Raw genomic sequence first — 18,160 nt, forward strand, 5'->3', positions numbered from 1 at the left:
TTGTAAATAGCTTTGAATGTGGAACTCAATTCAAAGGCTTTTTGAAGATCTAAGCAAACTTCATCTTCTGGTTCAACCTTACCCACAGGATTACTTTGTCTGCCCCCAAACGCCCTAGACAATTTAAGAATAATTTCCTGAGAGGGTTTTGTTTTTAATTACAAAATCAAGGCTTTTATTTGTTGAATTTTTACTGCAACTATCATTTATCCCAGTAAGTCTGTATTTATTGATCTGTTGTCTGCTAGTAACACATAATGCCAGCCGAGTTAATTCCTTTTTCTTTCTTCTTTTTATTATGGAAAATTTTAAACATATGTAAAAGTAGAAAGAAAAGTATAATGAACCTATTCAAGGTTTAATCATTATCTCCCCGTTATCTTGAGAGGGTCTTTTTAGAAGTACTAACAGCCAATGTTTTGAGGTTTACTATGTGCTGGATTTAGGTTTCTCTCCCTTCATCCTTACAACATCCCTATGAGATTGGTACAGTTATCCCCATTTTCCAAATGAGAGAATAAATGTCAGGACCAACAGAGCCCCATTCACACATGACCTCTACTTGCAAACAGGCCTACTGGTTTGGGAATCCAACAATGCTGCGTTTAGAGTAGTAGATCCCAACTTCTTCCTTACTGGCTGTCTGGTTTGAGGCAGGTTATTTAACCTTTCAGGCTCAATCTCCTCATCTATACAGGGTAATAATATTTCCCTTATGGAATTATTACAAGGATTAGATAAAACATATATGGGATGAGATTCACGCAATGCTTGGCACTAGGTTGCCCCCAATAAACTATAATAATGATTACTATTTTATTCCCCTGGCCTCTGCCCTGAAAGTCATTATAAAACAGAACTTGGAGATCGTATACAATCTAAAAGTTTAGACATGGACAAGGAGAAGCTTGAAAAGCAGGACAATTTAAAGGAGGACTATGAGTTAACCTACTACTCTTTCTCCCTTTTCCCACTCCCCCACGCCCCCACCATCACTCCCCACCTCCCCAACCAAAACACTTTTCTATTTCCCAAATACCTCCATGCCATCGGGAGTTCTCCCTTCATTTCACTGCCTAAAATTCTACCTGTTAGAGATTCCTTTGGGTTTCTCATATCTCACTGTGAATTTTTTTAATTCCCTCATCCCCCCACCCCCCACTCCTCCACCTTTACCTAAGGGAACACAGCTGAGATCTGGGGAATGTGGGGGAGGCAGGAATTTGAGGGCCAGGAGCATTGTGTCAGCAGGGCTCCAATGCCCATAGCACATGGCTACCAGGAAAACCTAGAGTTCAGAGGACAGGAGGGCCCAGTGAAGAGGGAGAGACAGGAAACGGGGAAAGAAAAGGGCATTTTTCTTTCTCTGCTTCCAGCCCTCTGCCATCACAGCATTATCAGGGCTACTTCAGCTCCATAGTGTGACTAGATTATGGGTTAGATAAACTTTTTTATGGGCCAGTCTGGGAAATAAAGCACCGTAGGTAACATTGTTTTTTCCTAGTGAAAATCAACTGATTTAAAATGACCTTTTCACAGTGGAATCAGTGTGCAAATTGAGATTCCCTGTCTGTTGTCAGAAAAGTCAAGCCAGACTCAAGAAAAAAGGAAGTCACACAGTTTTGAGTTAGTAAAGTTTGGGTTTGGAAGGAACTAGGGAGTTGTTTGGATTTCCCACCCTTCACCCCACCTTCCATCTCCCAGGCTAAAATAAGATGTGTCATCTCTCAAACACAGGCAGAATTCCAGCCTGAATACAGCTAGCTAGACACCCCCAAACAGAAAAGGCTGGTTTCTACCTCCCTGGGGGCAAAAGAGATCACTATTTTGGCTCAAATTTTTTTTTTCCTCCAGCTCCTGCTAAGCCAGATAAACAATGATTCTGTTGTGTCAACAAAGCGCTTAATTAAACTGAGGACAATATCAATTAGAATTCATGGATAAGATTTACTTCCAGATAACAGAAGCCCTGGAATTAAAGTGTCCAAGATTTCATTATTCAAAAATCTCCTTGAGGAGAACAATGAGGTTAGTCCTGTTTTCTAGGTAGGGAAGCTGAGGCACAGAAAGAGTAATTTCTTGGCAAAAGTCGCCAAATGAGCCTCTTACAAAAGTTAAGCTTAGAGATGGCCATGTTTCTCTTCCTAGTCTAATATTTGCTAGCTGTTGGGCTAATTAGCTAAATGCTCAGGGGGATATCACCTCTCCTTCTATAGACCCAGCTTGGTGGCTCACATCTGTAATCCTAGCTTTCTGGAAGGCTGAGGTGGGTGGATTGCCTGAGCTCACGAGTCTGAGAACAGCCTGAGCCAGAGTGAGACCCCGTCTCTACTAAAAATGGAATAATTAGCCGGGTGTTGTGGCAGGCGCTTGTAGTCTCAGCTACTCGGGAGGATGAGGCAAGAGAATCCCTTGAACCCAAGAGTTGCTGTGTACTAGGCTCATGCCATGGCACTCTAGCCTGGGCAACAGAGTGAGACTCTTTCTTAAAAGAAAAGAAACTTGGCTTGGCAGGCGTAGCTCAGTGGTTAGGGCACGGGCCACATGCACCGGGGCTGGCGGGTTCAAGCCCAGCCTGGGCCTGCTAAACCACAATAACAACAAAAATAGCCAGCCATTGTGGCAAGTGCCTGTAGTCCCAGCTACTCGGGAGGCAAGAGAATTGCTTAAGCCCAAAAGTTTGAGGTTGCTATGAGCTGTAACGCCATGGCACTCTATCAAGGGCGACATAGTGAGAATCTGTCTCAAAAAAAAACACTTCTATAGAGTTGGTTGTGTAAAAAAGTAGACAGAGACCACATTCCTGATAGGCAACAAGAAAGCTCTTCTCTAGCTGTTAACCAAACTATGTGTATCTCCACCGTGCCTACTCATGGAGCTCTCCTAAAAGTGCACTCAGCTGCCTTTTGCCAGCCAACTGCTTCTAGAACATAAAATATGGGCCAAGACCAACGGGATAAACCTAGGAGACCAGCACATGGACTGCTCTGCACAGGTGTAGCAGGCGGAAGCACACTGTTGCTTGGGGTTTCTTCTGCTCAGAAGAGGCTGTACAGGCAGGCAGGGCTGTTGAGTTGAGGTTCCAGGTATTCTATCTGGCCTTCTCCACACTGGCAGCCTCCTTCCCCTCCAGGCCTCGGAAACCCAGACAGGGACCTGGGGGTGGCCCAGGTGGTCACCCTTGACACAGGCTGGGTCCCCCAGGTTAGCCTGAGGTTGATAGGATGTACATATACAATGGCCCTGGCCCACTCAGGTCTACCTCCCAGGCAGCTTAGTCACAGGGAGTCCAAGGGAGTTCCATGCACACCTAGCACCACCTACGTCCTGATTCCTACTGCCTACTTTGAGGTCCACGGGCCGCCATGGACAAGAAACAGCATGGCTTGAGAAGGCCAAACACAGCAACATGCCAGGCCCTTTGTTCCTGGCAGGAATGCACCCTTCCAGGATTTGGTCCCCCACCCCCCAACTTCAGCAGAAGGTTAGAGGAGGGGAAAGTTCAAAGTCCAGCCCTCCTTTTACACCATCCCACACTGCAATGACTAAATTTCTCCGGTCTCTCCATCCCCACTGGGATTCAGAGCCCCCTAGGGAAGTAGAGGCACAGATTCTTAGCTAAGGAGAGAGGCCTAATGGTCAGAAGGAAGGACTGACTCTTCCTTTTGTTTGCTCACAGGAGGGTACAGTTGCCCTGCACACAGTTTTGATATGACAACTTGATAGACCACATAAGGGCTTCAGCAAAGGCCTCCCCTACCCGCTCTCCATGCATTAAGATAATGGTGAGGTGTGTCCCCCCAGTAGGTTTCAGATCTTGGCTACAAAGGCCCTCCTTCCTTCTGTTTTTTCTCCTCCAGCTCAGCGTGCGCACAGGTTCCCAGAGACTCTTGGCAGCTTGCTCTCAGGCAGAATGGAGCTGTGAGCTGTGTGGGAGGCAGTTAGACAGCAAAAGTGTTGCAGCCTCCTTAATGAGGGACAGTAGCTCTTCTTGGAACCATTAAGTCACAGCTATAAAGATGGGGAACCCCAATTAGAAAGGAGTGGGAGCAGTAATGTGGAGGGCCTGAGGGACACTTACAGGACAGATCCTTATCTTTGGTGGCTCTGTGGGGCCATGGGTGGGGATGTATTTGCTCAGGTGGGATGTCATCTCCTTCTTAAGGTTAGACGCACCAAGGTCTGTAGAGACAACCCATACGAGTGATCCTTTAATATACACCCCTTGTAAGGAGGAGGAAAAGTTTTTGGAGAGGAGTTTCTCCCTGGGTCTGTAGCTCAGATATCATAATCCAAAAGTAAGAAAGAAAATGATAAAATGCTTATTTAATTTTAATGAACAGCCTTTTTAGGTTTTGCTATATTATGTATGTGTTTGAGTATAGATATTTGTATGTAACCAATAGTGCTCTTTTTTTGATAGCTCCACTGAATCACGTTGTGTTTACAGCAAGATAATAATCCTGGATTTTCCATGGCTCACTCTGTCAGAGTATAAGATTAGCTCTTGAATTCATTAACAGTCATCTCCTTTTAAATGTCAGATAACTTTTTAAATGCCAAGTACTTACGCAATGCCTTCTTCTGTACAACTCAAGTCAGCTTTACCAAATTAACTCATTAATCTTTATTGTTTCATTTACTAAAGAGAAAGACTTCCAGGTGTCTTTAACAGAACATAAAAATATTAAAGTATTTACAATACAGCATGGGAGAAAGGAGGGGTTTTGATTTTCTGCTAAATATTTCACCCTTCCATCGTTTTTTAATCATTCCCACTAAAGTGTGCACATAAAAGAAACAAAATAGCTTCCAGCATCTCTGCTTTCTTCCACTGCCCCCATTTTCCTTCCCTTCCATTTAACCTTGTATTTTCTTCTCCCTCCTCCATCTTTACAGACCTTGACTCGTGATTACTACTTATTCTCCTGTCTTTGCCGTAAACATACCCAAAAGCAGCAAGTGTCAGTTTTGATTGATGTACCACTCAGAAAGGAGTGGCATACCTCTCAGGGTGAGGATGGAGCCAGAAGCCTGGGCAGACAGGCCTAGAAAGTAGGAATTCTACTTTCCTTTTCAAAGATCCCCTGCCTGGGTTTACCTCCAAATAATCAGACTGCAGAGATAGTAGTTACCCTGACTGCCAAAGACAGATCCATCTGGGGGTGGCGCCAACTTGTCATCCAGGTTTCTGATCAGACGTCACCTCCTCAGAGAAGCCTTCCCTGACCACACAATGCAAGCCACCACCATCACCACCACCACCCCAAAATCCTGTCATCATTGCCTTGTATTCACAGACTAATCACTATCTAAAATTATCCTGCTTTCTGCGTGCTTGTTTATCTGACACACAACAGGCACTCAAGAAATATTCATTTAATGAATAAATGAAAAACAACCCAAGTATATGACTCTCCTGGTTTCAACTTTCTGATTCTACTTCCTCTTATGGTGCCTCTCAGACTCCTCTGTTTATGTTTAATTTTTTCTTTCATCTCATCTCCCAAACCCACTTTCACCATCATTTATTTGTTAGAACACTTGAATGTAATAAGCAAAAACAGGACTTCACATTGCAGTGGCTATAGAGCCTTCACTGGAAACTTTCCATCAGGCTAGAATCGATGGTCCCTGAACATTAGGGAGATGAGCTGAACAGTCAAGAGAATTATTTTATCAAAAGATTTGTAGGTCAAGTGGCTTGAAGGGCCTTTTCTCAAACTCTCTCAACTTCCTACTCTTCGATCTGAGTCCCACATAAAGAGTTAAAGCAATTCCAGCCATTGGAATTGGCCTTGGCTATACCTTTTGTCCTCTGGCCTAATAAGAAATGTTCTCCTGGGGAGAATGAAGAAATTTCCTTCAAATCAGTATTGTCTGATTTCTGTTATTCCATCCAGTGATTCATGCCTGATTGTGGAGGCTAGAAAGCTTGAAATGCTTTGTCTGATTCTAGCTTGGACCAAATGCTTTCATTTGATCTAGCAATGAGGAGGGACCATCTCACTCTGAGAAGCTAATCAGATATATGGCTGATGACAAAAAATTGGATATGTATTTGTCCAGAAAAATCTTCATTTCTAGTCACATTTTAAAACAAAGGAAAAGGGTGTGGGTGTTCATTGGAATGATAGCTGCTTATGGGGACCCATCAACTGTTAATTCATCATTAATGCTTAAAAGAAATATAAATATTATGGGAGGGAGAGTGTACAACTGGCCGGAGAGACATCTGAGAGTCTCCTAGAAAATATGGAAATGATCAAATCCACACCCAGGGTGATCTCATGGCACATTAATGTATGTGACCCCAGCAAATTAGTCCCCAAAATAACTAATAGCTTTTCTCTTTGGGAATGAAAAACCAGTGTTTTACAGAGGACAGGCCTCTGGAGGTCAACACATACTTCTGGTTAAAGATGCCTTCACTGTCCCTCCTTGTTTGAACTGCTATGGGCCGTACATGTACCTTGCCACCCCAGCCCCTCAGTGTCATTCACCTGTGTGTTCATTACTCTTATTCAGTGAATATGCATCAGGTGTATGTTGGTGTCCAGACCCTGAGCCAGATACTGCAATGACAATGGGAACAGGGCGGTTGTGGTTCCTGCCCACAGGTAGCTTCCAGTCTAGAGGGAGGAGAGACAGCTGCACAGACCTGAGCAATCACTGTGGGCGATGGTGGGAGTGCTCCAGGCTCTGGGAGGTCACAGGACATAGAGGAGCCAGCCCTCACTGATGAGGAAGAGCCAGAAGAGAGAAGAGAGCTCCCAGAAAAGGAAAGGGCCTGAGTGAGGGCCTCAATCCAGCAACTAAATGGCCCTTTGCACCTGCTCTTCCCACAGTGGGGGAAACACCTCCTGCAAATGGCCCCCTGGAACCTTCCCTCACCCTCTTCAGAGTTTTGCTCAAACATTACTTTCTCGTGGGGCCTTCCTAGTCTCTCCTGCTTAAAACTGGAGCCTCCATTTCCATCCCCAGCTACTCCCTTAATCCTGTTTCTGTTTTGTTTTTCTACATATCATGAGTCACCTTCAGACATAACGGAGGCCGCTTCCCTGCTCGTCCTTTCACCCCTCAAAGTGCCACAGATAGCCATGCACTTTCCCTGGGGTCAGAGACTCGGCTGCTGCGCTGCTGTGTCACTCTGCCTGCCATAGAAAAGGCAGCTATGGGTGGCGCCTGTGGCTCAAGGAGTAGGGCACCGGTCCCATATGCCGGAGGTGGCGGGTTCAAACCCAGCCCCGGCCAAAAAAAAAAAAAGAAAAGGCACCTAATAAATACTTGTTGAGTGACAGAGTGAGGCAGGACCGGCCTTGTAAACTGTGTAAGTCAGTTGTCCTTCATCCTGAAGACAATGGCCTTCAAAGGTTTTAAGCAGAGGAGTGACACGGTCTAGTTTGCATCTTGCAGAGATCCCCCAGGTTGCAGTGGATCTGGGGCTGGAGGGCAACGTTAGCTCCAACTTTGTAGTGCTCCAAAACCTGACCCCTCTGCATGTTGTGATGGCCCAAAAGCTTGGAGAGCCTCTAAGGCCTCCCAGACTCCTCTGTGACCCCATCCTTCCTTCCCTCTCTGCTACATTTCTTCAAATCACTCTTCCTAACAAATCAAATATGCTTTCAGCTTGGAAATAAACTGGAATCTTGCTATACCCACTTTGGTACAAGGTAGACTTGATAATCATTGATGGAAGCTATACAGGTATCAAAAAGATCTCATTGAAAGGCCAGGCATGGTGGCTCATTCCTGTAACCCTAGCCTTCTGGGATACCAAAGCCTGTGGATTGCTTGAGCTAAGGAATTTGAGAACCAGCCTGAGCAAGAGGGAGACCTTATCTCTAAAAATAGCCAGGTGGGCGGCGCCTGTGGCTCAGTGGGTAAGGCAACAGCCCCATATACCGAGGGTGGTGGGTTCGAACCTGCCCCCAGCCAACTAAAACAACAGTGACAACTGCAACAAAAAATAGCTGAGTGTTGTGGTGGGCGCCTGTAGTCCCAGCTACTTGGGAGGCTGAGGCAAGAGAATTGCCTAAGCCCAAGAGTTGGAGGTTGCTGTGAGCTGTGACACCATAGCACTCTACCAAGGGCGATGAAGTGACACTCTATCTCAAAAAAAATAATAATAAAAATAGCCAGGCATTGTGGCAGATGCCTGTAGTCCCAACTACTTCAGCTACTTGGAAGGCTAAGGCAAGAGGATCTCGAGCCCAAGAGTATTAAGTTGCCGTGAGCTATGATGCCACAGCACTCTACCCAGGATGAAAGAGTGAAACAGTGTCTCAAAAAAAAAAAAAAATCTCATTGAAAAAGAAGTCTTTGGCAGATGGTGATTTCAGCTCTATCATATGCCCCATGAATGGCTTTGGGCAGGTTATTAATCCTTCCAGAGCCTCCCAGTTTGCTCATCTGTGAAATGGGAGGAATAATACCTGGCCTCACAGAGCTACTCTGAGGGTTAAATGAAATAATTACAATGCTGAGATCTAGGAGGGTCCCTTTTTCCACTTCCCCAGGTATTAATTAATAACCAGTCTCAGATTATTCTCTCAATATATGGATCCTATGTTTCTTCAATGGTAAAAATTGTTACTATTACTGTCCCAATGATTAAAAATTGCTTTCTATAAATATTTGGGGATTTGTACTAACGTTTGTTGCACTGTATATCATTCCTATGAAAGTTTGGTCTTTCTGCTTCTCTTCACAGGGAGCCCAGCAGTCCTTGGAGGCAGCAGCTCAGAAGACAGGAGAGCCTCAAAGTTGTATAAATAAAAAGCTGATATGTTCAAACGGAAAAGAATTTTACCCGCGCAAGCTGCACATCGACATGACGCCGTTCCTGAAGGTGATATCACGCTGAGAAGACGAGGGGGTTTATAGACACATACACCGGGATTCTAGTTAATATACTTCTGCATGGTACAAAAACAGCTTCAGAAGTCCCTCAGAGCTCCTGCATTATCAGAAGGGATAGAAAATAGGCAGTTTGTAGCAGATGAAGAAAGAACAAATTAGGACAGTAATCACAGCCAGCCATCGGGGACAAACCAGTTGGGTGTCTGGTTTGGGTGGTGGGAGGCAGGAAACAGAGAGGAGAAAGAATAACTTTAAACCAACGCAGAAAACAGGCAAATATAATTCATTTTATCTTCACAGCAGCTAAAATAATTCTTGCTGTTTTACCACTATAACTTGGTAGAGGAGATAGATATTCCTACTTAGAGAAGATTGATTCTTGAGCTATAACTATTTAGAAGTCAACTTCAGATTCTGTTTTGGACATCTGGTCTTGTTTTCTGTTCTCTGAGAGTTCATTGATCTCCCAAGCTCAGCTTCACTTCTAGTTAAGGGTACTGAGAGTTCCTGTAGTGAGGATGGCATTTGTCCATCTTTGCAATACTCCTTCCTACACCACCTGGCACATGGAAGGTGCTCATTAAATGCTCTGTGAATTGACCTATCCTTTTCAGCCCACAGCCATCTAGTTTAAGGCCCTTTTCCCAACCATTCTTTGCCCTCTTCAGAGCTTACTGAACTAAAAATAAATGGCCATGGAACCAATCCTTTCATACTACCTTAGAGACAATATCCCAGACCCTTGATAAGAAGTGACTCAGAAAGGCAGAAAAGGGGGAGAAGAGAACAAATACTTGCAGCGTTCAAGTGGTGGTGCTGTCTAGTGCTGCTGACTGGCAGGGTCTTTGGAGGTCAGGAGGTTCACCCTCCTTACTAGCTAATCCAAAGGTCTCAGGTTATGCTGTCTCTGGGCTGCCCCATACAAGTTCTGCAGGGTGGAGCCTTGATTAAGAGTCATACATTTGCCCAAAATCTGTCTCTGTCCCTGGCTGGGCTTTGCTTTCCTGGACTTCTTCTTAGACAGGGTCTTCCCCAGTGGTGGCAAGCTGGCCACTAGCTTCTCTTTCCCCAGTTGTTCCGAAACTGAATACAACCAACCTGAGTCACTTGTCCCTGCCCAAATGAAATGCCATTGATCCACCCTGGAGCCACAGGGACTGAGAATGGAGAGAAGAAAGTTGTCTGACAAAGGAAAACAGGGTATTTTAAACTATAAGAAGAGCTGGGCATGGAGGCAGGTGTCCATTGTCCCAGCTACTTGGAAGGTTGAGGCAAGAGGATCACTTGAGGCTGTCATGTGCTATATTCCTGCACTCCAGACTGGGCATTAAAGTAAGACCCCTTCTCTATAGGAAAAATAAAGAACTACAAGAAGGGAGAATGATTCTGGAAAGCAAAACAAGATGTTAGCTATAGGTATGCAAAAAGTATTTCCATGGGCCAGGTGCAGTGGTTCATGCCTGTAATCCTAGCACTCTGGGAGGCCCAGGCAGGGGAATTGATTGAACTCAGGTGAGCAAGAGTGAACCCCCGACCCCCATCTCTAAAAACAAAATAGCCAGATATTGTGTCGGGCAGCTATATGGGAGGCTGAGGTAAGAGGATGGCTTGAGCCCAAGAGTTTGAGATTGCTGTGAGCTGTGACAATACAGCACTCTACACAAGGTGACATACTTCATTACTCACATTAGTGAAACTATCTCTTTATTCTTAGCAATAGTCTTGTTCTTTCCCTAGGGCTTGAAGAGTTGGTACTCTCTGGGAAGAGAGATCATCTCCATAATCACTATTCATTCACTTAACCAATATCTGAGCACCTGCAACCTGCCATGTAATCAGTACTTTCAGGGCATTTGGGTTTTATCAATGAACAAAACAAATCAAGATCCCTTCCCTGCTCCAGGATAAGGCAGGAAATAGAAAATAAACATAAATAAGCAAAGTATCTAGCATGTTAAAAGGTGATAATTGCTAAGGAAATGAAATAAGAATATACATGTATTTACAATAAGTGTTGTATATTTAGTGCCCAAGATGCCTTTGCGTTACACTTTTTTGTTGTTCAGTAATTACGGCATGGCACTGTGGAAGGAAAAGTGTCGTCATCCCTAAGGCCCACGTTTCAGTCTATCCTCTTCAGGACTCACAGAAATAGTAACTCAACTTGCCTCCACAGGACTCATGGAGCATATACTTGGTTTTCTGATTCCCAAAAGACTATACCTCCTCTTGGGATTATTCAGAGTTAACAGCTCTCTCTAGATCAGTGGTTCTCAACCTTCCTAATGCCATGGCTCTTTCATACAGTTCCTGTGGGTTGCAAAACACAGTTTGAGAACCACTGCCCTAGATAGACCTTCTCCTTATTGACACGATAGCTCTCAGATTCTTAGTGATTGCCTAAGTAAGACTCGGTACCAGGGTAGTATAGATAAAAGTGTTCAAACAGAGAAAATCACACAGGCTGTCCTCCACATCTGGGCTGTACAGAAACTAACTCATTTTGTACATTCATTTGTGTATGTCCTACCTGTCCACAGGGCATTTCATGGATTTTTGCCTGGTAGATGTGGGAAGCATTGCACATTACATGGGATGAGGGTAGGAGGTAAGAAAGATGAAGGCAGAAAAAGAGAATGCAGAGAAATGCTAATAATCACAATTGTTAACATTACTGGGCACTGATTCTGCACCTGGCTTTGTTTCAAGTTTTATATACATGCACTTATTTGATTCACAAAATGAATCCAAGCAGGTAGAATTCTCTCGTTTTAGAGATGAGAAGACTAAGGCTTTGAGAGGTTAAATAACTTCCTGAAACTCGTACAGTTGGTGAATGACAGAAACAAGATTCAAAGTGAGGCAGCCCCCACTCCAGTGCCTGTGCTCTCAGCAGTCCACTGCAAAGCTTCACTGCAGACCCCAGCTGAGCCCTATTCAATCAAAATACTGCCTGTCATTTTAGCCAGGCAGCCAGCTCTCCTCCCTCTAGAACAGTGGTTCTCAACCTTCCTAATGCCATGGTCCTTTAATACAGTTCCTGTGGGTTGCGACCCACAGGTTGAGAACGCTGCTCTAGAAAATTCCATCCCTGTGGACACATTCAATCTGCTGCAGGAAGATTTTTCTGATCTCACAGTACTGTGCCTTCCTTCCAATCCCACTCAAGTTTAGTGGCGCCAGTGTAAAGCTTTCTCTCCCAATGATCTTTCAGTTCCCTTCAACCAACATATACTGAGCATTCTCTGTGTATCAGACCCTGTGCTAGGCACAGAGATGAATCATCTCCATTCTTGACCTTCCAAGGAGCCTAGAATCTAAGAGGAAGATAAACAATGAAACAGATAGTATCAGTCCAACATCACGACAGAGGCAGGCTCAGCGTGCTGTGGGAGAGCCTCATTCATTCCCTTTTATTGTATATGGAATCCTCCTTAGATTTAAGGACCTCCTTATGAAAGGCAACATGATTAGCTCATTATATAGGATAATCTGTTTATATAAGGCATAGATTTGTGGAAATATGATGATCTAGAGTACACCTGGGTTCATTTAAAAATTGAATCATGTTTGTAAAAAATCAATTCTGTTTTTCAAAAAGAAGTGGTAATTGGGGTGGGGCCTTAGTGTGTGTCACACTTTATGGGGGCAAGACATGATTGCAAGAGGGACTTTACCTAACAATTGCAATCAGTGTAACTGGCTTATTGTACCCTCAATGAATCCCCAACAATAAAAAAATAATAATAAAAAAAAAGAAGTGGTAATTGATGAATAAATTAGAATAGCATGGGTTATTTTTTTTTTCCAGGAAATTTTTAAATTATCAGGGTTAGGTCATGGTAGTGGGAGAGGAAATAGCAATAATGCCTATTAATGCTAGATACAGAATCAAATATACTTATACTCCACATTGACATCAAAGGGTATACACATGCATGTTAGGCCTAGAAGATCTGAAGAATGAGAAATAAGCTTCCACCTCACAGTCATCACACAGACAGTACACAGTGCACTCAAATGCAAGGTAGAGGAACTAGCCTGAATGTGGGGACAAAAGACAGATGTGCCTGGAGCAGCCGGTCTCAGGCTTTACTCATGTGGACAGGTGTGGGTACATCCCACCAAGCAGAGGGTGGCTACCACTGCCACTGAATTTTGTGGTCACATCAGGGAGAGATGGCCTGGATTTCAATGACTGGTACCAACAACTATGCGTGGATAGTTTTTTCGTTTGTTTTTTGGTAGAGACAGGACATCACAATTCCCCAGGCTAGTCTCAAACTCCTGGTCTCAAGCAATCATCTCACTTTGGCCTCCCAAAGTGCTAGGATTACAGGTACAACCCCCAGGCCCAGCCTGGTTTCAAGACTTGAAGCTAAGGATTAAATGGAATATTATCAATATTAAGGTGTCAGACCAGTGGTTGGGAGGCCTTGCAGGACTTCTCTGATTCCGAGTGACCTTGTAACACTTTGGGGACTCTGTTTCTTCTTTAATAAAACAAAGATAAAAATACTGACACTTCCATACCTGTCTCACAACAATGAGGCAAGAATTACATGAAATGATAATTTTCAAAGAATGTTCACATCTAGAAATGACTCAATTTGTAAGGAAGAAAAAAACAAACTTCACTGATCCTTGCCAGGCCCGTCCTATATTGGACCTTGTTTAATCTCCCTGTCATCCTTTCTGATAAATGTGCGGATCTCCACTGTGCAGATGAGCAAACTGAGGCTCAAAGATGATCTGTAACATGGCTGCCAGCACACAGAGCTATTAATAAGATTCAAAGGGCAAAACCCACAATACCAGGTATTGATGAGGTCTGTCTGTTTTGTTCCTGTGAAGAATGAATTGTACCTCTTTGTTCTGGCTTCAGAACCTGAGGGGGAGCAGAGATTTGATAATCTATCTTGATGTTAATAACACAAGGTACCTTATGATTTTTATGACAGTTTTCTTTTGCTTTTTATTATTTATTTATTTCGAGACAGTATCTCACTCTTTTGCACTGGGTAGAATGCCATGATGTCATCATAGCATATAGCAACCTCAGACTAACTTTTGAAATTGAGCAATCCTCTTGCTTTAGCCTCATGAGTATCTGGAACTACAGGCTCCTGCCACAACGCCCCTGCTAGTTTTTCTTTATTTTTGGTAGACACAGGGTCTCACTTTTGCTTAGGCTGTTCTCGCTCAGGCGATCCACCTACCTTGGCCTCCCAGAGTGCTAGGATTATAGGGGTGAGCCACCTTGCCCAGCCTAGTTTTTTCTATTTTTAGTAGAGACAGGAGTCTCACTTTTTTTTTTTGAGATAGTCTTACTATGTCCCCCTCAGTAGAGTGTTATGCCGACACAGCTCACAGCAACTGCAAACTCTTGGGCTTAAGCAATTCTCTTGCCTCAGCATCCCAAGTAGCTGGAACTACAGGTGCCTGCCACAAAGCTCGGCTATTTGTTGTTGTTGTCATTGTTGTTTAGCAAGCCCAGGCTGGATTTGAACCCACCAGCCCTGGTGCAAGTGGATGGTGTCCTAACCACTGACCTACAGGCTCCTACACATAAGGACGGAGGGCAGGCCCGACAGGTTTTCCAACGACAGATGAGAACCTAAGATCATTTGTCCAGTTCCTGTCATGTACAGTTAAAGAAACTGAGGCTCACGGGTTAAGAAACTCCTATGATCTGAAGTGTAGGAGTAAGGCCTCCAGTACTTGAACCCCAGCCACTTGGGAAACTGTCACATGCTGGTTTCAATACTGTAGTTTGTGTTTACACAGTGTAGTGACTCTCCCCCACCAGCCCCTCCAGTCCTATAATGCCACACTGCTGCCAGTGCTCTTTCTAAATATAGTTCAGGCTTATCACCGGTTTGCTCAAAATTATTTACTGTGTCTCCATTGGCCTTCTGGTTAAATTCCCTGCATCAGATACAGATTTCTTTTAAAAATAGAAAATATAACAAATGCAATTTCTTTAAAGCTCAGAACTGCAACATGTAACATCTGGCCTATGTCTAATTTAAATTGTCCCCACACTGTCTCCTGCACCAAACTGCCCCCAACCAGTATGTGCTGTTTCCTCGGCCTGGAATTGTCCTACCTTCCCTTCCTGCAAGATTTAGCACTATGTCTTCTGGTAAACAAACCTTTCCGTTCTAATTTAGCTTCACCTCTCATGAGGCCCGGCAGAAACCTGTCATAATGTGCCACAACATTTATCACACTGCATTGCAAACTGACTTGCCATTTCCCCACAAGTTAGGAGCATCCCATGAATAGATCTTTCATCTTTGAGGACTCAATGCCTAACATAGCATCTGGCAAACAGCAGACACTCAATAAATGTTCATTAGCTGAATAAGCAGAGAAAGAGCAGATGACTTGGTCAGAATACCAGAGCTGGGATTAGAATTTGCAGTCCCTCAGTTGGTTTTGCTCACTCACCAAGTATTATCACCTATGCTTCCATTACTTGGTTTAGCCATTGTATTTGTAACTCATATTAAAAGTGGCAGGCCGGGGCAAAGTGGCTCACACCTATAATCTTAGCACTTTAGGAGATCAAGGTAGAGGATCACTTGAACTCAGGAGTTCCAGCCTGAGCAAAAGCAAGACCCTAATTCTACTAAAAATAGAAAAAATTAGCCAGGCGTTGTGCCAGGTGCCTGTAGTCCCAGCTACTTGGGAGGCTGAGGCAGGAGGATCACCTGAACGTAGGAGTTTGAGGTTGCTGTGAGCAAGGCTGACATCACAGTATTCTAGCCTAAGCCATGAAGAGAGACTGTCTCCAAAAGAAAAAAAAGGAAAGAAAGAAAACAGCATGTCTTTTAGCCACTCAGTTTACTTCCCTGGAACAACCTCTGTTGCTAGTTTCCCATGTGCCCTTCCTGCATGTATAAACAAGTACAGTTAAATAAATACACAGATAGATAATTTATGCAAATTTTACCATATTATTCACATTGTCCAGAGTCTTAATATTTTTTTATTTGAGACAGAGTCTCACTATGTTGCCCTCAGTAGAGTGCCATGGTGTCACAGCTCACAGCAACCTCAAACTCTTGAGCTTAAGCGATTCTCTTGCCTCAACCTCCCAAGCAACTGGGACTACAGGTGCCTGCCACAATGCCCAGCTATTCTTTTGTTGTAGTTGTCATTGTTTAGTAGGCCTGAGCCAGGTTCAAACCCACCAGTCTCGATGTATGTGGCCGGCGCCCTAACCACTGCACACCAGCGCCAAGCCCAGAGTCTTAATATGTTTTACTTAGTATGTCTTGGAGTTCTTTCTACGTTAATTCATAGAGATGCCTCACTCCTTTTAATGGTTGCATAGTATTCCATTGTATAAACTAACTGTAATTTATTTGACTAGTCCAAAATTAATGGACATTTAGGTTGTTTCCAATTCATTCAATGAATGAATGACCTTCAGTATAAATCATTTCACAAATGTGCTTATATATCTAAGAATGATGGGGGGGTGAGACTTTTCTAAACAATATACAAATGAGTGGACAGAGTTTCAAATTAAGACTACTTCTTTTTCTGACAAGTATTCACCTGAAGATTTCTTCCAAATCTCTGAGTCTGCCTCCATCTCCCCATCTGTGAAATGAGAAGAGTATTCCTTGCCCCTGAAGGGTCATAGCTGCATGTTGTTGAGGCTAAAAATTACTCTTCTTGGCTTTGAAATTCTTCTAAAGAAGAAACTTGCTTCTCTCTTTTAATCCAATTTCTTGCTTGATTATAAACATTTATAAACAGGGATTTTTTAAAAAATATCTCTTTCTAGTCTTCTAACTTAGCTGTTTGCTATCACCAAAGCAGGTTTTTCCTACAATATTTCTTTAAACCTTTCCAATTATTCAGGTATGAATTTTTTGCTGTACCAGGCCAAATCAGCTTTGTCTCCAAAAAGAGAAACCAGAAAGAAAGAAAATTACTTATCTGCCTTAGCTTTTTTATGTAGCATCTCATCAGCTACAAATACTAAGCTAACAAGTGAGAAACTCGCAGGGTAAAAAAGTCACCAGGTGAGAAAACTCAGAAGGGAATTAAAGGGTGCCAAATTAGTAGATAATTAATTTTCTCTTCCAAAGCAGGTTGCATCTTTGATAATAAAGTGGAAAGTTGATTATCACTTCGGATGAGGGTAAACCAAGAGAAACTCCCAGGGCCTTTCACATCAGATTCTAGCTCTATTGCTGAAATGAAACTGTGGATGGAGCAGGCAGCTAGGTGACAAAGGGCCAGAGCTGGCCTCATCAGACACAAGGAGCTTACCTAGGCCACTGACTCTACCTGCCATGTTACTTTGGTACTAAAGAGCTGCTCTTCCGGTGATTCTCATATTGAAAGCAACTTAGAGGCCTTAAAAATATCCCGGCTCCAGAGAGTCTGATTTTATTGTTTGGGGTTAAGTTCTGGGAGTTACATTTTTTGAAACTCCTTCAAATAATTCTAATGTGCAGCCAGAGTTGAGAACCACTGCTGTGGACACTTCTGGATGGTGCATTGCAAAGAGAGGATGGAATGTGATGAAAACCCAATCTGTGGTAATCTCGGGAACTCCACAAAAGGCCAGGCTGACCCTTTAGCTTCCCTGATTTAAAACTTCAATGCCTTCCATTTGTCAAGATAAAGACCAAAGTCCTTAACCTGCTTTCAAGGCCCCAGGAGTCTGACTCCTCCATGCCCCACCAGCTTCTCTCAGTCTCTGCGTTAGTCGTGCCGGTCCTCCCTCAATCCCCGGAGGTGCCCTGCTCCCTTCTGCCAGTTGGACTTTGCCTACGACATTTTTCCCTCACTAAACTCCTACATAGGCCAGGCATCGAGCACTTGGCCAATGAATGGGATAAGACCCCATTCAAGGGCGGCGCCTGTGGCTCAGTGAGTAGGGCGCTGGCCCCATATACCGAGGGTGGCAGGTTCAAACCCGGCCCTGGCCAAACTGCAATCACAAAAAAAAAAAAAAAAAAAAAAATAGCTGGGTGTTGTGGTAGGCACCTGTAATCCCAGCTACTCAGGAGGCTGAGGCAAGAGAATCGCCTAAGCCCAAGAGCTGGAAGTTGCTGTGAGCTGTGATGCCACAGCACTCTACTAAAGGCAACAAAGTGAGACTCGGTCTCAAAAAAAAAAAAAAAAGAAAGAAAAACCCCATTCAAATAAGTACAACTAGCAAACTAACAGTGTTCAAGGTTGCCGCTAAGCCTGCCTTGCTCTATGAGGCTGTCCATCTAGTAGTAGTAGCCTTCTTGGCACTTAAGTTAAAGCAGGTTGACAAAGAAAG

The 18,160-nt window shown here is 43.7% G+C and overlaps 1 protein-coding gene across 2 annotated transcripts in view; it reads left to right on the plus strand.

Annotated features, from left to right (window-relative positions):
• The window catches only part of KIAA2012 (KIAA2012 ortholog), a 128,863-nt gene that overhangs the window by 74,046 nt on the left and 36,657 nt on the right, over window positions 1-18,160 (plus strand). For both annotated transcript variants that reach the window (XM_053597487.1, XM_053597488.1), the window contains exon 15: window positions 8,714-8,851. In XM_053597487.1, coding sequence (XP_053453462.1) covers window positions 8,714-8,851 — 138 coding nt within the window. The remainder of the gene's footprint in view (window positions 1-8,713; window positions 8,852-18,160) is intronic.

Source organism: Nycticebus coucang, chromosome 7 (assembly GCF_027406575.1).
Source record: "Nycticebus coucang isolate mNycCou1 chromosome 7, mNycCou1.pri, whole genome shotgun sequence".
Taxonomy (NCBI): Eukaryota; Metazoa; Chordata; class Mammalia; order Primates; family Lorisidae; genus Nycticebus; species Nycticebus coucang.